This window comes from Lepidochelys kempii, chromosome 6 (assembly GCF_965140265.1).
Source record: "Lepidochelys kempii isolate rLepKem1 chromosome 6, rLepKem1.hap2, whole genome shotgun sequence".
Lineage (NCBI taxonomy): Eukaryota > Metazoa > Chordata > Testudines > Cheloniidae > Lepidochelys > Lepidochelys kempii.
The window spans coordinates 91,337,896-91,363,492 of NC_133261.1; the positions used below are offsets into that span (position 1 = coordinate 91,337,896).

At 50.5% G+C, this 25,597-nt stretch overlaps 1 protein-coding gene across 1 annotated transcript; it reads right to left on the bottom strand.

Annotated features, from left to right (window-relative positions):
• Window positions 1–640: 640 nt before the first annotated feature.
• TMED10 (transmembrane p24 trafficking protein 10) lies at window positions 641–25,372 on the bottom strand. The gene is made up of 5 exons (XM_073349219.1): window positions 25,116–25,372; window positions 17,318–17,438; window positions 12,664–12,737; window positions 5,269–5,395; window positions 641–4,875 (listed from the first exon to the last, which is right to left on the bottom strand). The coding sequence occupies exons 1-5, from the start codon at window positions 25,326–25,328 to the stop codon at window positions 4,754–4,756; spliced, it is 657 nt and encodes a 218-aa protein (XP_073205320.1). The 5' UTR covers window positions 25,329–25,372; the 3' UTR covers window positions 641–4,753.
• Window positions 25,373–25,597: the final 225 nt, after the last annotated feature.

Sequence of the window (25,597 nt, forward strand, 5' to 3'; positions counted from 1 at the left end):
GGTATGGCAGGGAACTTGAGTGTCCCATGTATTCTACAGTGCATTTTGCTTTCTGCCCCTCTTCTCCCCTTTCCACCTCCCCTCTAAGGAGCGGAGAGAGGTCTCTAAGGAAATGAGCCCAAAAAGATGCCAATGGTTGTTTTTGGGTAGGCAGAAGAGGGAGGGCAGGTGGGTATGATGATACATTTTTACAGAGGGAGGCGGAGGAGAACAGGCAGAGAGCAAAGCGGGCCCTGAACTGCTGTGCTCTTCACAGGCTAATAGGTGCCATTCTCTCCTTTTTACTCCCTGCTCTCCTCCTGTGAAAGGTGCATCGGCCTCAAGTTTGCATGCCCTCCTTCCCCAACAGCAACTATCAGCTCCAGGGCAGTTAAGTTCCCACTCTCAGAGGCTTCTCTCTGCTCATTAAGGGTAGAGGGAGAGAAGAGCAGAGCCTAAGGGCCTTGTGGGCCTGAGGAAGGCAAGTGTGGTGGAGGCAGTAACAAAGGAAACCAAAGGTAGGGCCAGCCTAAACCAAGTGAATTGGGAAGGGGGGGGATCCACCAACATTAAGTGAATTTGGGGAACCTTGGCAGGGACCATCCCTCTTCCTCCAAACCGTTATCTTTCCATGAGACGCCCAGATAGGGACCCACGACCCTTGTCTCTAACAGATTGGTTTATTTGATTCACACAGCAAGAAAATGTCTTTAACCTGTTTTAGTTTAAAAACATTATCTACCATCAGTTATGACACAGCACACAACAAAACACAGGTGTTCCACATTGTGGTTATTTGTTACACATTTTGATGCCTTCTGGGAGATGTGTGATATGGTGTAGGAAGTTAATTTCATAACAACAAATAGAGCAGATGCAGTAGGTATTCTGTACGGAGCATAGAATTTGTCCTGACATAGGAAGAGAGATGGAATATATGAGGATATATCGGAGTTAAAGCAATTCTAGATAAAATGTTTACGTACTGTCTAAATAATGTAGGAATTGTTAGTCATGTTCAATTAGAATGGGTAGGTGGAAGAGGTCTGGCAGTGTCTGTATGATGCAATTTGCTTCAATAATTACATCTACTGGTGATGTGTTTGTCACAAGTAGAGATGGGCCAAGACCCAATTATCTGAATAGCTCAGCTTCAGCCCATTGCTCAGACTTGGAACAGAACTAACATACCACATCAACACCCTAAAAACTTTGAGGAGATCCAGACCCAATTCCAGACTACCCAGATGAGAGAACAGCTATATCTAGTGATTATATACTTAAATGTATGCAGAGAGACTACACCTTATCTGACAGGGCTGAGAATTTCTCTTCCTGAAATGTTGAATGCAGTGCTGTCTATTGAGAGTTGTTATTCCAATAGCAGCCACAGACCTGAGCTCCATTGTGCCAGGAACTGTATAAACATAACACAAATGTGGTCGCAAGAGTACAGGATGAGAGGGCCTAGACTAGTGCACCTAGAGCTAACTCCTCTGGAGATATCTGGCATGCACACCAGAAAGCAAGCCAGATTTTTTTGGCTGCAACAACACTTCACTGGAGAGAATGGAAGCTCTCCTGAAAACACTAGTCCAAAATCCTTTCCTCTACTGCAAAGCCAGGGGTGTTCTAGAGAATGATGCAGCAGCACTGGTCATGGGGGGAGTTAGCAATTACCCATCTCACCATATGGGGCACCTGGGGAAATGGTGCAGGAAGGGGTGCACACTTCCAGTACTACAGTTCCCGCGTCTCCCAGCAAGAGGTACAGGAGCACAGCAGGGACACTGCCTGCATACAATAAGAAAATTGCCTAGTAGTCACTCCATTCAGTGCATATTTGTCACTCACATTGGGCAAACTCATATTTGGGATTTAAAGTTCCCTCTGTAGAATAGACCTGAAGCTAATTCCTATTCATTAAGAGAAATGGGGTTAACTTGGACTGTATGTCACAGAGAACCGACAATGAGATACGGAGCCTTTTACCTCCAGAGCACCAGCCCATGTCAGTTACCAGCTGAGAGTTATTTGGTGAAACCATTTGATGGTCTCAGTCCAGTTGCTTCACAGAAGATGGGCCCCACATGATCAGATGGCATAGTTAGTAGAAAGGGCAAGGATTTAATGAACCAGAGACACTCTCCCTGTTAGAGGTGGTCCTTCTAGGTCAGCGTGAGTGCTGTTTATCCTGCTGATGCCTGTGCTGTACTGGTTCTGCAAACTGAAGGCCCGCAATCTCCAGACCTACCAACCTGATCCCTTTCAGCAGCGCAGAATTCACTTACATTCTTTAGACAAATTTAATTTACAAAGTTACTGAGGTTAAAGGGGAGGAAATTACAAATCTCCTTGAAGCGCTGAGGCTTCCTGGGTTCCCAGGTTAGCATGCCAGCAGACAGGAGTGCAAGGAGAAGCAGTTAGTGAGAATGTGGCATGAAGAGGACAAGAGTCACACAATTCAGGAGGAAAGGAGGACTTGTGGCACCTTAGAGACTAACCAATTTATTAGAGCATAAGCTTTATGTAGCTCACATAAAGCTTATGCTCTAATAAATTGGTTAGTCTCTAAGGTGCCACAAGTCCTCCTTTTCTTTTTGCGAATACAGACTAACACGGCTGTTACTCTGAAACAATTCAGGAGGGTTATTTTTCCAGAGGAAACTTTATTTGAGAAAAATGACAAAATCCCCAGACCAGTAATTACAAGCAATTCTGTTCCCCAGTTACCACAAGAGCTAAGAGCAGAGACAGAGGCTGAGCAACATCAATGTGACTACAGAGCAACAGTCACCCGGGTGTAATCCTAGCCTCACAACCTCATTTACGTAAGAGATCTCACTGTGCCAACTTAGCGAAAGGGTGAGCAAAAGCAGAGACAGGAGAAGCGCCTCCAAACATTCTTTTCATTCTCACCTTTTTTAAGCCTTAGCAGATCTGCTACAGACTTCAGACTGTGGGAAGCTAAACTACCCATAACTATCTCTTCTAGCTCAGTCCCTTCCTGAGACATCACTGCTGTGGTGTTGTAACAGCTTCCCAGTGCTTAAGGGATAAAGCAGGTGGGCCTTGGGTTCTGAACAGAGCTGTTAAAAAAGCAGTTTGGGCACTTGCAGGTAGAACTAACAAGGTCAGGATCTTGTAGGTGGAGAAGAGGGGCTAGTGAGGAAAGAGCAAAAAGCCTAAAAAAATACAAGATTTCAGGACAAATGATACAAAACTCCGACATGTCTAATGGATTTAGAAGACAATGGAAGGTCTTACTTCCAATTTTCTCCTCTTCCTTCCTGGCTGCCTCTGGGCTTTTTTTTAATAGAAGGATAAATTCAGACTAGAAAAACATTTCACAAAATAACTTCAGAAAACACAGACACTGCTTTTTCTGAATGGCAGAGAGACCTCTGGGCTGGAAGGACAAGGGGTGTGTGACCAGGGGCTAGGCCCTGATGGTCTCTTTGCTCAAAGGGAATGCAGAGAAGATGAAAGAATTTTCATCATTCTGCCCAGAAACCCCTGTGGGGTAAGTCCAGGAAACAGACCTACCTAGTTTTCTCCAGCCTGACCGCTTTAATCCAACACCATGCTGGACGCAGTAAGACTACAAAGGGCCTCTCACTACATGCAGCACAGCTGTTCTCACCAGTTTAGGGGAGTCTCCAAGACATTTCTGCCATTATCACTTGCTCTCGTCAACTCAGAGACCCTCAGAAGGGGCACATCCATGTTCCCATTGTGTACTGTACTCCAGTTCATCTGCACTCCCTCGGCTCCTCTGAATGCCAGCGTCCCACACATCCCCAGAACACAAAGCAGGGCATGTCACATACAGGGAATGAAGGTCCAGCCAGCTACACTCGGCATTAACTCTAGCAGTGTCAGATGAGAAGAGGGCCTCACAAAGTTCCCAACCTACCATGCTCCCATTCCAAAGATGGGTCCAAGCCTGCACTGCAATCTGTATTTGAGCAAGGCCTTCTGCCTCCACGCAAAGGTCCCTCAGTGACCAAGGCGCTTTCAGGAAACTGCTGCATCGTTTCAGAAAGAGAAGCAAATCCAACACAAACACATGGGGAAAGGGTGGGGCTGACTCTCAACAGATTGTTTGAGTCAGGCAGGCTTCTCTTCAGGCTCAGCAACATCTTGCTGAGCCTGTTAGCTCCCCTTCCTCCAAACCCATCCCTTATCTGCCTGAATGCATTGACCCATCATTGCAAAGATTCCAGCTCCCACAGGGAGAAACACCAAGGTCTATGACAGAGGCTAAAATTCAGTGCCCGCTCCCTGCTAGCACTGTAACCTGTCACTTTGCACCAAGCTCTGTTTGCATAGGGCTGGGTTCCAGAATATCAGAGTTCGGAGTTTCCCCCTTCCCCAAATTCTAGCTGCATGGTACCTAATGAGCTTAGCCAGTTCAAGTGACTCAGAGTAACGCGATGGTCACAGACAGATGGGAGACACCAAGCTTCGAATATAAAAGGAGAAAAGACAGCGTGCAAAACCAACTGCAGCTGTCATAGAAACAAGTTTTATTTCATCACTGCCTTAGGAGTCCCCAATCCCACCACAACCTCCCCCGCCCCCACCATCCAACAGGAGGTCAGAAGCCCCTTTGTAGTCTCCAGTGCTTATACTCCCCTCCCCTCTTTGGGGACAGTTCCTGCAGAAAACCTCCAGTCAGCATGTATCATGTGCAAGATGGCTCTGGAGGGCCATGGCTGGGTCCCAGCGGTGTCCAGCTGGGCCTGGGAGGAGGGGAAGGGGAATTGCCCCTTTACTCAATCAGCTTCTTGGCCTTGAAGAAGCGACGCAGATAGAAGACCTGCCAGGTGGCCAGTCCAATGAGACAGAACATGGAGAAGATGCTGAAGTACAGGACCCGGATGTTGGTTGACTCTGAAACAGACAAACCAATACAGAGAAGCTCAGATGCCCAGAGTCAGGATAGAGGATCCTCTTGAGGGGAAGGTCTCCCAGAATTCATCTTCCCTCACTCCTACAGAGCTTCAACGGTGAAATTTCAGGAAATTTGGTGGTGAGGAGGAGGGAACTGGGGGCTGAGCAGATGCAGCACCAACATGAGGCTATTTTCCCATGGCAGAATCGTGAGCATTGTGTGGGAGGAAAGGAATTGACTTCTAGAAAGGACTGGTTGAGCGTTCCCCTCCCAGAAGTTTAAAGGTGACAGCTGTAATTGCCTAATCTCCAAATTCTGTCCCATTAACCCAGACATCGTGAGTGTATAGATCTTACAGCTGCAGTCGTCCCTGGGAGTACATGGACTCTTACCATTGGTGTCCCGCATCTCCTCCTCTCGTTTCTTCATGTAAGCAAAGTCATTGACAATGGACTCAGAGAGGTCCTCCAGGCGCCGCAGTTCCACTTCCAGGGGCTTCAACTTCTCCACCTTAGCAATCTGTTAAGGGGAGAATCAGTGAGTCACTGAGCTAGAAGCAGCAGCTCTTACATGGGCCGAGGCAATCAGCCCGAGCCCATTCTTCATCCCCACATGGCCCAGATCTGGGGCATCTCTCCCTTATGACAGTGTCCTCTGCAGACCAGAAAACCACAGGTAACCCCAAAACAGCGAGGTTCTGCACACTGTTACTCCATCTACCCCATCCACTCCTAGCAAGACACGTGCTCCTGCTCACAGCAGGAACATAGCATGTGTGCACGTATTTAAACACATTCCCTTCCGACTCTCCCTAGTTCTCATTCATTCAGAATTGGTTTCCGGGGCTTGGGCTGGTGGAGTCTGCCATGTGGCTGAAAGTTACATGTTCTTGTGTGGGTGGTGTGGTAACTCCATGCCAAAGGCCTGCACTCAGGCCCTCCCCACATGCCACAGGAAGGGTACAGAAAAAAAAAAAAAGACACAGGAAATTCAAATACAAAGCCCACTCTGGTATTGCAAGAACTTCAGGATTGAAAATTTAAACACAACAAGTCAGAAAGTTCTAAGTTCCCCTACCCAGAAGCATGGTAACTTGACTACATTGCACTTAAATCTAAGGCATAAACATAAGCACACACAATATGGGAACACGATGTAGATGGGAGCTGCTGGGAACAGAGTGGATAAAAAATTGTTTATTTTTTTTTAAATAAAATGTTTTAGATTTTTAAAATTTAAATATGATTTTTTAAAAAATGTAAATACAGGTTTATTTTTAAAAATACACTTATTTAAAGTTAAATTTGAAATTAAGTTATTATAATCTATTCAAATAATTTAAATTAAATAAATAATATGTCTGGTGCCAACTTTTTTAAAAAAATCAAACCACTGAACTTATTGAAGTTACTGGCTAAGCACCTTGAGTCAGCTTTTGACTGCAGTAGCCTCTTCTGCAGGTGCAGAGAGAATATTTTCTTCATTTCAGTTCATTCACCTAGTTCAAGTTAATGACTAACTCATTAAAAGTTAAGAAAGCAATAGGAGTCAAAAGAGCAGAAAAACTAGTTTCCCCTCTTTCATCTATAGGGATGAGAGGATGAGATCTACTAGTTCTAAAATCCTGAAGAACGCGGTGACCAGAAAAAATTACCTCAATTCATTAACTATGGATAATATTTCCTTTGTTTAACAAATTAATTAGATTTAAATGCAAAACGTATTTTGATAAACTTTTTTCTTATGTATTCAGCACATTTAAAATAATTTTCATTAAATAAATAAATAAAATACCGTGTGTACATTTTTCACTGAATTTGAATTTGTATACAAATAGAGCTAGACAGAAACTAGAAATAAAAAATTATCATCTAGGAAATAAGAAATGCATCATTCATTTTCTGACACAATAAAAATATAAAAATCAAGAATCCAAATAAACAGAAGTTCAGCTACATAATAATTGCTTAAACACATGTATAGATACAATGTATCCTTCCTGGTTAGCAAAAAGAAGTACCAAATTTAGTGTAAAATCTATATTGGAAAACCAACGTTTTAATGGTTATCAATCAATGAGAATCAAACTTTCTTTAGGAAAATAACTAAAAAGTAAAAAATGAAAAACATGATTAAAATTGATTATTTAAATCAAGGTTTCCTGCTAATTTAAATAATGATTAAAATCAATCAGCTCTGGCTTGAAAGCAGATTACATTTCTTGCCATTGCTACATCTAAATTCTCCACCTTAGTGTAGCAGTAACACAGGTTCCTGCTCTGAATTCACCATTATTAGTATTGCCATCTGCTCTGTGGAGCCATATAGATGTGCTAATATACCTAGTAAGGAATCTATTTGTCAAAAAAATGTTCCTGAATCTTTTTTGTTTTCTGTATTGTTACAGACATACTTGCTGACAGGTATTTTGAAATACATTACCAAAATAATTGAAAATGGCGTGATTATAGTGTGTTATTCTGACAAATAAAATTTGCAGAATTTTTGATTTTTGGCACAGAATTCCCTCATGAATACTATTTGTTTCTGCAAGTAATTGAGTCACTGTGTGAGGAACACTGCACAGAGTGAGTATCCCCATTGAAACAAATGCTTTGCCAGACTGGGGCGTTAGTGAATGGCATAGCTAATATCTAATGTAGTACTCAGCATGTCACTGTACAATCACTGGACTAGAATTGAAATTGTTGCAGACAATAGATTAGAAATGCAATGGGAGTGGAGGCTCCAGCATGGCAGCAGGGAGTGCATGCCACTGGCTGCAGAGGTGGGGGATCGCCCTGCCCCCCCCCCCGGACATGGACTTGGCAGTGGGGCTGCACCCAACCCTTACACAGCACAAGGGCCAGGCCTGCCCCACCCCAGGGCCCCATCCCTCTGGGCCACGTGCATGCATTAGAAAGCGAGAGGGACACACTCTCACACACACCCAACCTGCCCCCCTAATCCAGGTGTGGGACAAGCAGGCTCAGCCTGCCAGGATCCAAGTGTGGAAGGGTTAGTGTGGGGGAGCCAGGTGTGGGTGAGTGTGTTCTGTGGGGAGCAATCTGAGTGTGGCCGGCTCAAGGGGTGGGGAGGTCCAGGTGCGATCTCGATACACAGAGGCTTGAGGGGGGGTTCCAGGTGCAGGGAGAATAGGACTCGGGGGGGCAGGGGGGAGAAGGTGGTTGGGGCTCAGCAAGGAATGTCTGGGGGAGGAAGCATGGGTCTTGGCAAGAGGGGGACTAGGTGCAGGGAGCTCAGCAGGGAGGTCTGAGTGCTGGGGGAGTGGGACTTGGTGGGGTGGGGGTCTGGGTGTAGTTGGTTGGGGCTCAGTAGGGTGGAGGTCCGGATGCAGAGGGCTCGGCAGGGTGGGGGTTCAAGTGTGAGGGGCTCAGCAGGGGATGGTCTGGGTATGGGGGTGGGAGTCTGGACGAAAGGTGGGGCTTGGTGCAAGGGGGGTCTGGATGGGGGGGTGGCGGTGTGTGTGTGTGTGTGTGGGGTGGGGTCTGGATGTGGGTCTGACCCAACCCTGGCCCCAGGAAGGCTTGTGCAAGGGAAAAGGAAGTCCTTTCTCTCCCCTCCCAGCCCAGCTGGAGCCCAGCACATGGTAGGAGTCACTGGCCGGGGCATCCCCAGCCCTACTGCTCCCTCGCTCTGGGCACACCATGATAATGAGCAAGAGGGACAGAATCTTGCACTCCCACCCAGCCCCCTGACGTGGTGTTTTGTGTCTCCCCCCGGCTGCTCCCGATGCCCAAACCAGATGGTACCACGCTGCCTGGGACCGGTGCATGAATCAAATACTCTGCAGACAAAAAGGTAAAATCTGCAGGGAACAATCATTCTGTGCTTGTGCAGAGGTGCAGAATTCTCCCAGGAGTAAAATAGACAGCACAGAGTATTCTGCTCAAGCTGCTTTTTGTGCAGCCAACAGGGGGAGCTCAAAGCTAGGGATTCAAAAACAGTGCCTTTTAAAAAAAAGTAGCAGCAAGAGAGAGTGGATTTAAAAAGATATTTAGAATCAGACCGATTAGCAGCGAATTGATCATTTCAGTAAAGGGCTTTTCGCATACCATGCCGCCACCTCAATTAACCCCCCTTCCCATACAGGGGCCCGCAGCACACAACCTTTCCCAGTAGCTTTGGGTACGTTTACACTGCAATAAAAATCCCGCAGCACCAGGTGTCAAGAGCCCTGGTGACTCTGGCATGGGTTGCGGGGCTAAAAATTGCAATGGAGAGTTTCAGGCTCGGGTTAGAGCCTGGGGTCTAAAACCCCACAAGGAAGGTGGGTCTCAGAGCCCCAGCTCTAGTCCAAGCATGAACCTCTCCACTGCAATTTTTAGCCCCACAGCCTGAGCCCTGAGACAACTGACCCAGGCTTTGAGACTGGGTGCCACAGGCTTTTTACTGCAGTGTAGACATACCCTCAGTTACTAAATCTCTGGTCAGGCACCTGATGAAACAAGTCTGGAAGTGAGACTCAGATGACTTCCTCTATGATGATGTTCTCCACATCCAGAACTGAAGGATGGTGAATGGAAAGGCTCTACTGGGAAAAGCATAAGCTTCTCACTGGACCAAGCCCTCAACACCCCTTTGCATACTTGCAGGACTGAAGGGGGTTAATCCCCTACAAATATACCCAGGGCTTCCAGGGTACCCACCTGTCCGCCACGATGCCACTATTCCATGATTAACAAGCATGGACGTTCTGAGAGCTTGTCTACAGTGGGATTTTTGCAGTGGCACAGTTACACTGGTGCAAACTCCTACCTAGTTGTGCTGCACTAGTATGAAAATGACTTGTACAGGTGCAGCTTACCTAGTTTGAAATTGGGGTAAGCCACACAAGTGCCAATCATTTTTTACACTGGTGCAACCCATCTATAATAGGAACTTGCATCTGTGTGAACGACCCCCACCCCCAACCCTACCCATCCATCCTTCTCTCTCTCCACTAAGACTTAATCAGCCACTTGTCTTTGGGGTAAGAATTTAATTTGATTCACAGTTAGAGGGATACTGAAAGCTGAATTTTGCAGCAGGCCTCAACTGGCACCATATTTCAACATGAGGGGCAATAGCACAGTCCTTTGAATCCAGCTCTATGTAATTCATAGACCGTGCACTAGGGGGCAATCCTTCCTCTGCCAGCTATGACCAAGCTCTTCCTCTCTGTGTTGTGACTACTTGGAGGTAATGTGCAGTACCAAGAAAGGACAGACCTCTTCTGCAGAAGGGGCCCCAAAAATGTGTGTGGGTATTGGACACCCAGCATCTTCATTGGACCTTTCTCTAGGCCAAGGAAAGTCCTTAGGGCATAGGAGCTGCTGAATCAGGGGGTTTCCCATGTCTGGAGGCCCTGTTTTCACATATTGGAATCATAGGACTGGAAGGGACCTCAAGAGGTCTTCTAGTCCAGTTCCCTGCACTCATGGCAGGACTAAGTGCTACCTAGACCATCTGTGATAGGTGTTTGTCGAACCTATTCTTAAAGGCCACCAATGATGGGGATTCCACAGCATCACTAAGTAATTTGTTTCAATGTTTAGCTACCCTTACAGTTAGAGAGTTTTCCTAATGTCTAACCTAAATCTCCCTTGCTGCAATTTAAACTCATTATTTCTTCTCTTGTTCTCAGTGGATAAGGAGAACAATTTCTCACCCTCCTCTTTATAACAACCTTTGATGTACTTGAAAACTTATGTTCCCCCTCAGTCTTTTCTTCTCCAGACTAAACAAAAACATTTATTTTTCAATCTTTCCTCTTAGGTCATGTTTTTTAGATCTTTAATAATTTTTGTTGCTCTTCTCTGGACTTCTCCAATTTGTCCACATCTTTCCTGAAGTGTGGTGCACAGAACAGCGCCCAATACTCCAGCTGAGGCCACAGCAATGCTAAGTCGAGTGGAAAATTTTTTTCTCATGTCTTGCTTACAACACTCCTGCTAATATTATGGGAATGCTGCCTCATGTTCTCTTTCAGCCTCACTGTGTGGGACTGAGCAAGAGCCTTCTCCTCTGCCACTCCAGCTGCTAGCACCTCTCCTTATCTCTTTTCCTTTGATTACTCTCCTAAAATAAGTAAGGGACACAGAGTGGCACGAGGATTCTGTACACTGAGTAAACACCACACAGTTGCACGGCTCCCTCTCGCCCTAATGCTAAGCTTTGCCAGTAGGGATGATTAGGAATGCCTGCCCACCAACACTCTGCCTGGCATACACCATGGGGTGGAAACACTGGGGCAGACTCTTAGCCTGAGTCTATTTCTCGTTGCCTAATCTCTGGGAGCAGAACCTGATGTGTAGGTAGATAAAACGAATGAGCACTGTCCACCTCAGCGTGGATAGAAAGGAGAGGCAGTGACTTCTGCTTGTGGGAGAAGGGGAGCCTGCAGGGTAACTTGACAAAAAGCTTCTTGGAGAACAACTCCCTTGGCTTTCTCTGTGGGTGCGGCCTCGGCCCAGCTGTGCGCATCAGGTTCACGGCCTAACTCAATTCCTAGCAGGGAAAACAATGGTCTTGTGCTTGAGGTACTGGGCTGAGACTTTGGAGATCAAAATTCTTTTCTTAGCTCAGCTACAGGCTTCCCAAATGACCTTTGGAAAGTCCCTTCCCCTCTCTGCGCCTCCACTCTTCATCTGTAAAATGGGAATAATACTTAATCTTTCAAATACACACAATTATAGTCCTGTTATATTCCCACCTAAACACATTTAGCACCAATCCCCATTTTGCTGTTCTCTGAGCTCAGTACAATTTGTTAATATCCAGATGGTAGAAGCCCAGAACTGGCTGTAGTGTCCCAAGTGCAGTCAGCCCAAAGCACAGAGAGGGCCTGTCCCCTCCCTGCTCCAGGAAGTGAGGTCTTTACCTACCTACCTCAGAACAGCACGAACCCTTTTTGCTGCCATCTAACACTGCAAACTCCTGCCTAATTTGCTGCCCACTCTACTCCCTGAACCATTCCTGCTTCCCAGGTATATCCTTTCATGTGGCTTTCAGTTATTATTCTCACTGAACACATACAAGAGCTTTCCCCAGTTTACGACTGATCTTCCCAAGCACCAGCCCTGCAGGGGTCAAAAGCCAGAAAATACAAGCTTAGAAAAAACCTGGGTAACAGTTTACAAGAGAGCTACCATACTTCACTTCCCTCTCCCTCCCCAAACCAGCTAGTGACTGTCCCAGGTAATTGGTATCCCATGTCCAGGCCAAACAACAGGGGCCCCACCTGCGGCACGAACAGCAAGGCACAATCCTCCCCACGTACTGCTCAGCATGCCTCAGCACTTCAAGCCAACCTGCAGACTTGTATTGGAAGCTCTTCTGACTGTGAGAAACACTGCAATTGTCCCTGGAAAGGCAGCTGCCCCCTCCGGGGAGGCTGCGGATCAGCACCTCTCGTGGCTATGAATGGAAATTATAAAGCTTCACATTTAGGAGGATTTGCCTTTTCCTTGCATTGCCCTCTGCTGTTGGGGCAGTGGAAACTACTGATGTCAGCCTGTTATTGAGTCCAGTACCTAAACCCAAAAACCAAGTCATGCTGGCTGGCTGAGAAACTTACCTCTTGGGCCTTAGCCCACCCAGAATTAGAGCAGCAGGGTTTTTTTAGATCTCTACCGCATGAGAAGCTAATGGAAGCTCCCAGCTGCAGATAGGCTGTCATCACAGCTGGGAAAGCAGTTTCCTATCGCAAGCCCCAGATCCAAACACAGCATCATGTGATTGCTAGGAAGGAGCTCGGAGGTACCGGCAGTAGACAAGGGACATACCTCCTCATAGTTCTTTGCTTCCACTCCATGCTTCATGTCCAGGATCACGAGCTGGTCCAGCATCCGCCCCGTTCCTGGAAGCGCATTGAAAGGATTCATTGTGTGCAGCTCTCAGGCTGCCAGGAACTAACCAACCCCCTCATTGGAGAGAGATTAACAACACTCCTCCCCCGGGGAATCTCCAGCCAGCTGCAGAGGCAGCACAGTCCTGCTTAAAATCACAGGACCTTCTGAATGAACCCGGGCTGATGGCAGGGCTCCCAGAGACAATGAGAACAAGCTGTAGCTAAGAGCACTAAGCGCGCAGGACACAAGCCGCTGCCAGGAACCAAAACTGTTAAAATGTGCCCAGACTTTGAATTGGGCTTCCCAAGGCAGAGGAGACACAGCCACCTCCACTCAGCAGACGGGCTAGAGACACACACGAGTAGAGCAAGAGCTACAGACAACAGTCACCCCAGGGTGCAGGGCATTGCAAATATGAAGGGGGACAGCCAAAAAATAAGCTAGGGGAGCCTAAAGCCAACAGGGGCTACAGCCAACTACCACATCTGGGAGAGGACAGGGGAAAAAGATCACAAGTATATAGGATTTTCCAGAGCATCTCATATTTCAGCCACATCAAGCTGCCTGTTCCACCACATCACCCAACTAGGAAGTGTTCGCAGATGAGAGACCCTCCCTGTCCAAATACCCTGTAGCCTAAATGAAAGTGCCTGGACACCACCAGTTCTAATCTCACCTCTACTGATTGTGCACTTCAGAATCCTTATCATGAAGCACAGTCAAGGGTTCCCTAGGAGATACTCACATATCATTCCCTCAATTTACAAATAAGTTAAATGCAGAGTTACACAAGGTCACTTCAAGCAGAGCTGGGAAAATATCCCTGATTTCTAATATAACAGGCACAAGTTTTATTCCCCTCAGCTACACAAGCTTTCAGAATGAATGTGTCAAAGCGATGTGTTTGGCTATCCTGTCTCTAACCAACCACTTCTCTAACCATTAGATAACACTTCCCTCCGAAAGCCGAGAACAAAATCCAAGATTCCTACTCTCCAACATTCTACTGCTGTCTACCAAAAAGTTGTATAACCCACTGGCAACGTGTGTGTCTTGCACCCTCTTCTAGAGGCTGTTCCACACTGAGTATAAGGTATTCCTTTAGCTCAAGCAAGAGATGTCTCTGCTGTGGATCTGAAGGCCCGGGATTCAGACTTGGGGAGGGAGGAAGGTCCTTATGGTTGCACAGGATGGAATTTTTTTTGTCTAGTTGTTGTTTAAAAAACTGGTCAATATAATTCACAGAGAGAGGAAAAATCCTTAAAACAGAATTAAAAACCATTACAATCTGCCAGTGACACCATGATACGCAGCAAACCCTGGTGGTTTCACATTTCAGCAATTTGCCACACGTTTTGTTTATGTCATGCAGACAAATTAGGAGGCTGAGAGGGAGGGTGGGCAGCTACAGCCAACAGTCACACAAGGGCCTTCAACGCACACAGATCAGCGGGGGATTTTTTACATATTATGTAAATTACAGAAGTTTGGGTGGGGTTTTGGGACCCTCAGGCTGAGGTGAGGAGAACAAGAAGCCTGGTGGACAGGACAACAAACCCTGAAGCATGAGATAAGGGGAGAGCCACCCAAGTAGCAGGAAGAGAGTGAGAGCTAGTGACTGCACTAGGGGTGGAGAGCAGGCACTTTGTGAGCGGTTAATATTTTCAGGGGCTTCCAGATGGTGATCCCCTGGGAGGCTGCTGGGCCTAGGGCACAGGGTGGTTTCCTTTGGGTCCCAATGATCTTCAATAAACTCCCTGCTCCCTCTTGTAGCTGAGGAATTGGTGGTGTCAAGACGTGAAGCAAAATCAGTGATCCTGGGGTTTTAGCGACTGGGAGTCCTGATTCACTCTGCCCAGCTCCTGCAAAGCCCTTTGTGAAGATGGGGCCTTTCACGGGCCACTTCAGAAGAGCTGCTGGAGCTACCCCCAAGTGGGGAGAGAGTAGGTGGGCCTGGGGCAACTTCACTGGGGTCCACACGACTACTAATGTGCCAGCTCAGAGGGGAAACATGCAAGTTAACCTGTGTCCTCAGACGAAACTGTTAAAGGTCTGTTCTCCCCAAAAGGAAGGTAGGAAGAGAACAGGCTGCTCCAGACAGACAGGGTCTCTGTGCTCCTAAGGCAGGGTGCCAGGCAGAGAGGGAAGGTGCTGCCCCAGGCTTTGGCGGTAAAGTGATGCTCCAGTCCCCCCGAGAATCCAGCTCCTGCTATTCCATTGCCGGGGGTGGAGAATGTGGCCAGTTCTCCACACTGGCCTTAACAGCAATTCTGACCTGAGCCTTGTAACGCAGCAATTGTCAGACCAGGGCAAATGGATAAAGGAGGAGGGAAACAGCCTGATGTACACCACCCACACTTAGAGGAGATGCTAGGAGAGATCCCCATGTCTGGCAAGCTGCCCTGTTCCAGATCCTGGGGCCCTGTACAAGGAACTGATCAGCCACCTTTCACTTCCTCTTCCCCATTCCTGTGGCTGGGGGTTGAGAAATCCTAGTTGTTCAGAACCCACCTGGCCCAACGGCTCTGCGTTTTCTCCACCAACAGTTCCTGCTGCCCAGCTTGCCCTCCCAGGGAAGCCAGAGCTCTGCTAGTGATGAGTTCCTCCCTGGCTACAGGCCCAGCTGGGGCTGCTCTGCTCACAGACGCCAAAGGGGTCCAGTAGGAAACCCCTTAACAGGGCTGCCAGGCGAATTATCCAACTGAATTAGCTCAGCAAAATTAAATTTCCCCAGAGCTAACATTCCAGAGGAGCCAGGACCTTCCTCTCCAAGAGACTCAACCCCCAAAGCCCTGGATCAGGCCCCCCCCCACCAGTCACCACAGTGCAGCCAACTAGTTTTAACACTCCCTTGTACCCAGGCGTGGGGAAGACGCAGGTGGTTGCCCAACTTGCAACATGCACTGTTTGTAAGGTCTCAGGCACCAGACTCTGGGGGCACAGAGAACAGGGATTTCCAATTCTCATGCAGAGCCAGGCACCCTCAAGTACAAGCCCCCCAGAGAGGACTCCAGGACAACAAGCTCAGTTGAGTGGCTCCTGGCCACCCAACTCTGGAGTCACCTCACTCACTGATAAGTTTCTGAGTGGAGGCTGCATCTGGCTATACTCTGCACCCATCACTACGGAAATCTCTAAAAGAAACCCACAGTGACATAAGGGAGTCTGGAAGCAGCTATTTAAGACCATAGAAGAAGAGCTGTGAGGGGCTGGGACCATGCTAGGAACCCTTGCTAGCTGCTGCATGAGCAAGAAGCCATGCCACCCCAGACTGTGATTATGAAAGCGAAGAATGGGTATGTGATTCCGCTGGGAGACTTCTCAGGAAAAGCCAATGGTGTGGGTGACTCATTGGGGGCAGTCTCCCAGTTGAGTCAGTATTGCCCCCAATACCCCTAGGCAGGACTTTGCTCCTGGAGGAGCCATCTTTCAAATGAGAAATAAAATCAAAGCCCTAATTTGGTCAGGATGTTGGTTATAACACCCTGATTCTTATGCAACGTGGCACAGGATCTTCAGCATTGCACAAGAATCAGAGTATTACAATCTACAGCCTGACCAAATCCCAAGCCAGGTTATTGTCTTCCATTTCAGCTAGTCCTAAATCCGGCGCAGAATAGCTCCGCCATCCCACACCAAAGTGCCTCCATTTAGGTTGGGGGTGGGAGTGAAGCAATCTCTATGGCCAGTCCGCAAAGCGCTCTGGAATCCTGTAGGATAAGGCATAAGAGGAATGGGATCACAAAAGAGGAACCATTGCAGTGACTGTGAGAAGAGGTGAGCACGCCAAGTCAAAGTAAGGCTACAGCAGGGATCAGCCCAGCCCTCCCCAGACGGGGGATGGAACCCACATGCCTGCGGATTTCAGGGTGTTTGTTCTTAACTTGATCGCAGCAGAGAGAGTAGCAAATGCGTCACCCACAGGAAATGGCAGCCCCAGTGCTCGTTAGGCAACTGTCCCTGCAGCACAACGACAAGGACTGACGTCCGGCTCACTTCCTCTTCCCTCTGTCAAAGTATCACTCAAAGGAAGAGACACCCTATGCAACCAGAGGCAACTATCGCAGGGTGCTGCAACCCCACTGGGAAAGGGCTTCAAGCCCAGCACAGGGCTGCTGCAACATGGTGCACCCAAGAAAGAGACCACACTCTACCACCAAAGAGGAGGAGGAAGAAGTGGACAAATAGGGAGGACAAAAGGGTATCAGCCTACTCTATGCTGCCAGAATTGGGATGCGAGGAGAGGCAGCATGGGAACAGCACTTCTGGGATGCCCACCTGCTCCTACAGTCACCATCACAATTCCCTGTCGGTGACCCCATTCCTCTTGTGCCCAGACCTGAAGGATCCCATAGTGATCATGCAAGTGAGCTGCAAGGATCTTTTCACCCCCTAATGCAAGCGACAGCTGTTCTGCACCAGTAACACGAAACTCTTCACCTCAGAGGATCCCATTCCTCTCAGCATGAAGAATCCCGAAGTGCTTTGCAAACTGGACATTGAAATTGCTTCATCCTGACCCCTCACCCCAACATATTGCACCAAGAGCAAGGAAGAGGGAGGGCTGGGAGCAGCTTTCTGCACTCACCCACAGGGAGCTTGCTCTCGAAGCAAGCCTCGAACATATCATAGTCTTCAGTGGTGAAGGCGAACTTGCCTTTCGTGGCATCCTCCTTGGAGTAGAGGATGTGTCCAGCTGAGTCAGTTATCTGTAGGAGAGACAGACAGCAAGAGTGGCTCAAGAACAGTCACAGGCAGGAGCACAGTCCCTCGATGACACATGGACAAACTTAACAGGCTCTTCTGGGCCCTCTTTAGGATTTGCTGCATTTTGCTTCCACCTGCCCCATTTCAATTCCTCTTCTCCCCCACGCTGGCAAAAACAGCAGGCTTCTAGGATCTGATGTCACTGGATTTTTAGTTAAAACGTCCTGGACACAGACTAATTTAAGTTGTCTAATTCCCTGAATCCTTGTTCATTGCCTCCTTAGCTTCTCCTTAGGATTGTAAATTCCCAAAGCAACGCTCCGCAAAACACAGAGATACTCTGGTTCCTACAGCGAGAGGTATCGAGGGACAAACAGAACAGACTCCCCAGCAGCAGAACTGCAGAAAGGGCATATGTGCAGCATTAGCTCCAAATGCCAATATGCCCTGAGCTGGGCAATGTTTGGGTGCCAAGGTTTGTAGAAGTGACACCTCACAGCACAGCTCAGAGGCAGGACTGCAGATCAGACAGACTATATATGCAGAAGGAGTAACTGCTATTTTGTGCTGATATCACAAAATTATTTAGATTAATCAAATCTAGAGACTGTTCTAACAAAATTACATTAATTGACAGCACCATGGCAGGTGCCACTCAGGAAACACATCACCGTGTATAGCTTAATTAAAACCTCTTCTCAGTGTGCAGCAGTGTTAAAAAAAAACCAGCAAACAAATATGCCAACTGATATAGTGAAGGTTTTAATGCCACTGTATAAATCAATGGTATGCCCTTATGATTCTCCCATCTCAAAAGACATAGCAGAAATAAAGGGGTGCTGAGATGATTAGAGGCCTAGAAAGTATTCCAAATGAAGACATTGAGACCTTCAGGACTACTTACAGAGGAGATACGAAAACACAACAGAGACAACAAAACAGTCAGTGAAATGGAAAGGCAACATATTTACAATGGAAAGGAAATACTTTTTCTATTAACACAACACCTAATTAACTTCCTGCCAGAGGATATAATTGAGGCCAAGAACTTAGTAGGATTCAAAAAAGGTTGAGATATTTATATGGATAATGAGAACAACCAGGTTCCTTAGACAAGTTAAAAATAATAAGGGACAAACTCTCATGCTAAAGAGTATAAGCCATAGCTGGCAGGAGGTTCGGAGGAAACTTCCTCTGTGGGCAGGTGATCCCATAATTGTCTATTATGGGGTTTTTCTTGCACCTTCCTTGGAACTATGTGGTACTTTTCAGTGTCAGAGACAGGAGGCTGGACTAAGCGACTCACTGCTTTGGTACTGCAGTTCCGATGCAGAGCTTCATCTTAATCCAAGCAGCAGAGAGACTACAAGGTACACTCGATCAGCTTCTTGGTTAGCCTACCCTGCATATCATTCACAGAGCAACTATGATTAACCATATTCAAATTATTCAGGATGATACTGTATTGAGTTTGCACATTGGAGTCCCATGAAGGAAACAAAGAAAAGGACCTACTTTAAAGGGTATCTTGTATTTGGAGTACTGCCTTTTAAAGTTGACTGGGATTCTCACTGTTGTGCTCTGGGGGAAGCTCTGAGTGCTATCTTTCCACAAAAATGGTTGTGCGGTATGCAGGCCTGATCCGTTTTTGCCTTGTCTCTAACACTAGCAGCAGAATGCCAGGGATGGGGGATAGATAAGCGTTCAAATTGCACTCCCTGCATCAGTCCCAAGCCAGGGCCAGGGAACCTAATGATCCGACCAGCGGACCAAATTCGGTGATGAATCCTGATCATGTGCCACCTGAGGCACGTTGCGCATACGCTAAGAAGAAGTAGAGTCCCCAGAAGTAGCATTTCAGACAGTGGCAGCTCTGCTGTCTGCTTCCATCAGTATTGGATACCCGTTATTCAGACTCAATCAGACACATTACCCATCAAGCTGGGCGTGTGGGGGGGAAGCAGCTTATAGCCCAGCCAACACTCTTGCGGAAGGACAGGCTAACCTGAAAGGAATTCTTCTTAATGTTCAAACGTTATTTACAGTAATGCCATCCCCTACAGACAAAGCATTGTTCTCTGTCTTGACAAACAGCCCATCAATTCCCCACACTGCAGACTTAAACAATGAGATAGCCCCATGTGACCAGGCCCAAGCGGGACGTCATCCACCCAAGAGCATCCACTCTGCAGCCAGCTGGCACATTGTGCAGATCCCTCAGGAACAGAGGGTACTTCTGTTAGTGTTGGGATTTCACAAACACACAGGGCCCAGCTCAGTGACAGGAACCATCTTCAATACAACACAACATACCAACCTCCTATACCCTGGTGACCTAGTGTTGGGAGCCTGCTCTGACAACCTGACCTTCCGGGCTGTGGGGAAGGTGCCACCTGGAGACATCCTGTCCTAAACAAACCCCCCTACCCCCACTGCACAAACACACCCAATAGAAAAGGAGCCCAAACCTAACATCCTGAGAACACAAGTGTTGGCCACAGCACCCATGCATGACAAGGGAAGGGGGCAAGAAATGGCTGAAGTGCTGCAAGGAGGTGGGGATGACTTTCAATTCAAGCTTGCTTAACATTCTAATAAACTAAATCACATTTCCCTCTGCCAGTGATACTAACCTCAGTGCCCCATAAAGTAGCAAAGCCAGACTGCAACCCTGGCACAAGAGTAATCCTGCATCAGGGACCTGGCTTTCTGTGGCAGACAGAAGTCTCAGAAGAGGAAGTGGAATCAGATGTACAAAGGATGGGCAAGCAAAGAACCAGGAGACACTGGATCACTGAGTGAGAACAGAGGGGAGAGCACAGTTCTGAAAAGACTGCAAAGCACAAACTCTGCTCGTACAGGGCTCTATAATCCACCACACCACCATGAGCTTTATATGTGCCATGTGTTATCAGAAAAACAACTGCAGAAATATTTGAGTTCTTAAACCACTGTGTATCCATCCTTCTTACAATGAATCCAGAATGCAATGAATGTACAGAGCTGAGGCAGAGAGAGCGAGCGAGCTTAGGCCAGATCTACACTAAAAAGTTAGGTTGATCCAGCTTCGTCACTCAGGAGTGTGAAAAGTGTGGACCTTACTACCGCCTCCTGGGGAGGTGGATTAATTAAAGCGACTTGAGAACCTCCCACCACTGTAGTGAGGATCTACACTGAAGTGCTGAAGTTTGTAGCAGTTTAAATGTAGACATAGCCTAACATTTAATAAATTTAAAAAATATCTAAAAGAGCCTTTCTAGACATAAAAGTAGCATAAGGGCTGATATCCTGGGACCGTCCTGGGTTCGAGGCAGATGTTGTCTCTCTCACTGTGAAGCTGGGAATCTTCCCTTTCCAGTAGGATAATACTTCTTATTCTGGCCCTGAGGATTCATAAGATATTAGACTTAAGATTATCACAAATTCTCAAGCCTTCTGGACCTCAGGCAGGGACAATTAGGGGGGAAAATTCCACATTTAAGAAGAAAGAAGAAGCGTGTCTCTGGCAAACTGATTCAAAAGGTGACACCACTGCTCGTGTGGGTGGGCGGTGATAGTGAAGTTAGAAGTGGCCACCAGAGAGGACATGTTATTGGGTGGGATGCAAGCAAGGCTGTCAAAACTGCATTAGAATGGCAGTTTGTCACATGGATGGTGTATTATTCATGCACACACTGCTTGACCTTAACCTCAGCTCCAACAACCCTTTCACGTCCTCTCATGTCCTTCTTGTGCTCCCACTTCTGTGCTTTCTTCCTTGCATAAAATGCCCTCTAAGCACCAGTGGACCAAACTGCCACCCTCCCCTCAGTAAACCTGCCACTAACAGACCCGGCAACAGCAAGAAAGGAATAGAGTCTCCACATAATGCTATCTCCATGACCATCTCCTCAATCCCGCCACACTGTGTCACATGTAGAGAGCGAGCCCTGGTGTGGCCCTGTTACTGTAACCCTGTCCCAATCTGTAGTCCTACTGTGCAATGTGAAGAGCGAACCCCAGCATCACTTCTGCTGTCACTCTCCTCCCGGTGCACGCAGATCAAGCTGGACGTGGCCTTGTGGCTGTGACAATCCTCCCAGTGTGCCATATGCACAGAGTGAACCTCGATATGCCCCATGGCTGTCACCCATCCCCCAGCATGCCACATGCACAGAGTGAATCTCGACGTGGCTCTATGGCTGTGACACATCCACATTGGACTTCACATTGGAGAGCACATGGCAGACTGGGGGCTCTATGGCTGTGACCCCTCCCCCTAAGCATGCGATGAGCACAGAGTGGACCCCAATGTGGCCCTATGTCTGTGACCTACCCCCCGGCGTGCCATGTGCACAGAGTGAACCCCAACGTGGCCCTATGGCTGTGACCTACCCCCTGGCGTGCCATGTGCACAGAGTGAACCCCAACGCGGCCCTATGGCTGTGACCTACCCCCCGGCGTGCCATGTGCACAGAGTGAACCCCAACGTGGCCCTATGGCTGTGACCCCCCCCCAACATGACATGAGCACAGAGTGAACCCCGATGTGGCCCTATGGCTGTGACCCACCCCCCGGCGTGCCATGTGCACAGAGTGAACCCCAACGCGGCCCTATGGCTGTGACCCACCCCCCGGCGTGCCATGTGCACAGAGTGAACCCCAACGTGGCCCTATGGCTGTGACCCACCCCCCGGCGTGCCATGTGCACAGAGTGAACCCCAACGTGGCCCTATGGCTGTGACCCACCCCCCGGCGTGCCATGTACACAGAGCGAACCCCAACGTGGCTCTAAAGCTGTGACCTACCCCCCGGCGTGCCATGTGCACAGAGTGAACCCCAACGTGGCCCTATGGCTGTGACCTACCCCCCGGCGTGCCATGTGCACAGAGCGAACCCCAACGTGGCTCTAAAGCTGTGACCTACCCCCCGGCGTGCCATGTGCAGAGTGAACCCCAACGTGGCCCTATGGCTGTGACCCACCCCCCGGCGTGCCATGTGCACAGAGCGAACCCCAACGTGGCCCTATGGCTGTGACCCCCCCCAACATGACATGAGCACAGAGTGAACCCCGATGTGGCCCTATGGCTGTGACCCACCCCCCGGCGTGCCATGTGCACAGAGTGAACCCCAACGTGGCCCTATGGCTGTGACCTACCCCCCGGCGTGCCATGTGCACAGAGTGAACCCCGATGTGGCCCTATGGCTGTGACCTACCCCCCGGCGTGCCATGTGCACAGAGTGAACCCCAACGTGGCCCTATGGCTGTGACCTACCCCCCGGCGTGCCATGTGCACAGAGTGAACCCCAACGTGGCCCTATGGCTGTGACCCACCCCCCGGCGTGCCATGTGCACAGAGTGAACCCCAACGTGGCCCTATGGCTGTGACCCACCCTGGCGTGCCATGTGCACAGAGTGAACCCCGATGTGGCCCTATGGCTGTGACCCACCCCCCGGCGTGCCATGTGCACAGAGTGAACCGCAGTGGGCCCTGTGGCTGTGACCCCCCCCAACATGACATGAGCACAGAGTGAACCCCGATGTGGCCCTATGGCTGTGACCCACCCCCCGGCGTGCCATGTGCACAGAGCGAACCCCAACGTGGCCCTATGGCTGTGACCCACCCCCCGGCGTGCCATGTGCACAGAGTGAACCCCAACGTGGCCCTATGGCTGTGACCTACCCCCCGGCGTGCCATGTGCACAGAGCGAACCCCAATGTGGCCCTATGGCTGTGACCCACCCCCCGGCGTGCCATGTGCACAGAGCGAACCCCAACGTGGCCCTATGGCTGTGACCCACCCCCCGGCGTGCCATGTGCACAGAGTGAACCGCAGTGGGCCCTGTGGCTGTGACCTACCCCCCGGCGTGCCATGTGCACAGAGTGAACCCCAACGTGGCCCTATGGCTGTGACCTACCCCCCGGCGTGCCATGTGCACAGAGGGAACCCCAACGTGGCCCTATGGCTGTGACCCAGCCCCCGGCGTGCCATGTGCACAGAGCGAACCCCAACGTGGCCCTATGGCTGTGACCCACCCCCCGGCGTGCCATGTGCACAGAGCGAACCCCAACGTGGCCCTATGGCTGTGACCCACCCCCCGGCGTGCCATGTGCACAGAGCGAACCCCAACGTGGCCCTATGGCTGTGACCCACCCCCCGGCGTGCCATGTGCACAGAGCGAACCCCAACGTGGCCCTATGGCTGTGACCCACCCCCCGGCGTGCCATGTGCACAGAGCGAACCCCAACGTGGCCCTATGGCTGTGACCCACCCCCCGGCGTGCCATGTGCACAGAGCGAACCCCGACGTGGCCCTATGGCTGTGACCCACCCCCCGGCGTGCCATGTGCACAGAGCGAACCCCGACGTGGCCCTATGGCTGTGACCCACCCCCCGGCGTGCCATGTGCACAGAGCGAACCCCGACGTGGCCCTATGGCTGTGACCCACCCCCCGGCGTGCCATGTGCACAGAGTGAACCCCGACGTGGCCCTATGGCTGTGACCCACCCCCCGGCGTGCCATGTGCACAGAGTGAACCCCGACGTGGCCCTATGGCTGTGACCCACCCCCCGGCGTGCCATGTGCACAGAGTGAACCCCGACGTGGCCCTATGGCTGTGACCCACCCCCCGGCGTGCCATGTGCACAGAGTGAACCCCGACGTGGCCCTATGGCTGTGACCCACCCCCCGGCGTGCCATGTGCACAGAGGGAACCCCGACGTGGCCCTATGGCTGTGACCCACCCCCCGGCGTGCCATGTGCACAGAGGGAACCCCGACGTGGCCCTATGGCTGTGACCCACCCCCCGGCGTGCCATGTGCACAGAGGGAACCCCGACGTGGCCCTATGGCTGTGACCCACCCCCCGGCGTGCCATGTGCACAGAGGGAACCCCGACGTGGCCCTATGGCTGTGACCCACCCCCCGGCGTGCCATGTGCACAGAGCGAACCCCGACGTGGCCCTATGGCTGTGACCCACCCCCCGGCGTGCCATGTGCACAGAGCGAACCCCGACGTGGCCCTATGGCTGTGACCCACCCCCCGGCGTGCCATGTGCACAGAGCGAACCCCGACGTGGCCCTATGGCTGTGACCCACCCCCCGGCGTGCCATGTGCACAGAGTGAACCCCGACGTGGCCCTATGGCTGTGACCCACCCCCCGGCGTGCCATGTGCACAGAGTGAACCCCGACGTGGCCCTATGGCTGTGACCCACCCCCCGGCGTGCCATGTGCACAGAGTGAACCCCGACGTGGCCCTATGGCTGTGACCCACCCCCTGGCGTGCCATGTGCACAGAGTGAACCCCGATGTGGCCCTATGGCTGTGACCCACCCCCTGGCGTGCCATGTGCACAGAGCGAACCCCAACGTGGCCCTATGGCTGTGACCCACCCTGGCGTGCCATGTGCACAGAGTGAACCCCGACGTGGCCCTATGGCTGTGACCCACCCCCCGGCGTGCCATGTGCACAGAGTGAACCGCAGTGGGCCCTGTGGCCGTGGCAATGGGGTGGGGGTGGGGAGCACTTCCTTCCGTGGGTCCCGCAGAGCCCAGCTCAGGGCCGAGTCACGCCGCTCCCCGACCCGAGCAGGCCCGGCCTGAACCGGGGAACCGCTCCCCCCTCCGGGACTCTACCCATGGGGACCGAGGACCTCGCCCCCCGCCCTCGGTCCGACTGGGCCCCGGCCGCCCCCCGCACCTTGAGATTGGCGGACGGGCCGCTGGCCGCCCCCGGCGGGGCCCCGATTTCGTACTCGCCGGTGACCAGCGTGTCGCGGTGGATCTCCTCGCGCAGGCACTTGCGGGCCTTGCCCGGCAACTGGAAGGAGATGGGCCGCGCCGGGCCCAGCAGGAGTAGGGCCAGGGCCAGGGCCGGGCCGAGCCGAGGGCAGCCGGGAACAGGTAGCGGCATGGCGGCGGATCCGGGTCCCACAGGCCGCGCTCCCCGCCCCCGCGCACCATGTGACCCTCCGCCGGCCCGCCTGCGTGAGGGGGAGGGGGCCGGGGCCACCATGGCATAGGGGGAATGGAGGGGTGAGGGGATAATGGTTCAGGGGGAGCCGGCGGGAGGACAAAGCCATGAGGCTGAGGGCTTGGCGGAGGAGAGCAGGGGTGGGTATGGGAGAAAGCAGGGGGAAGGAAGCAGGGCATTAGGGAGAGCCTCTGGGGAGGACGGGACTG

Coding starts and splice junctions, on each gene's coding strand:
- TMED10 (XM_073349219.1), bottom strand. CDS start 25,328: ATGCCGCTACCTGTTCCCGGCTGCCCTCGGCTCGGCCCGGCCCTGGCC. Junction 17,439..25,115: donor GCCCGTCCGCCAATCTCAAG/GTGCGGGGGGCG, acceptor TCTCTCCTACAG/ATAACTGACTCAGCTGGACA. Junction 5,396..12,663: donor AAGCAAAGAACTATGAGGAG/GTATGTCCCTTG, acceptor TCCCCTTAACAG/ATTGCTAAGGTGGAGAAGTT.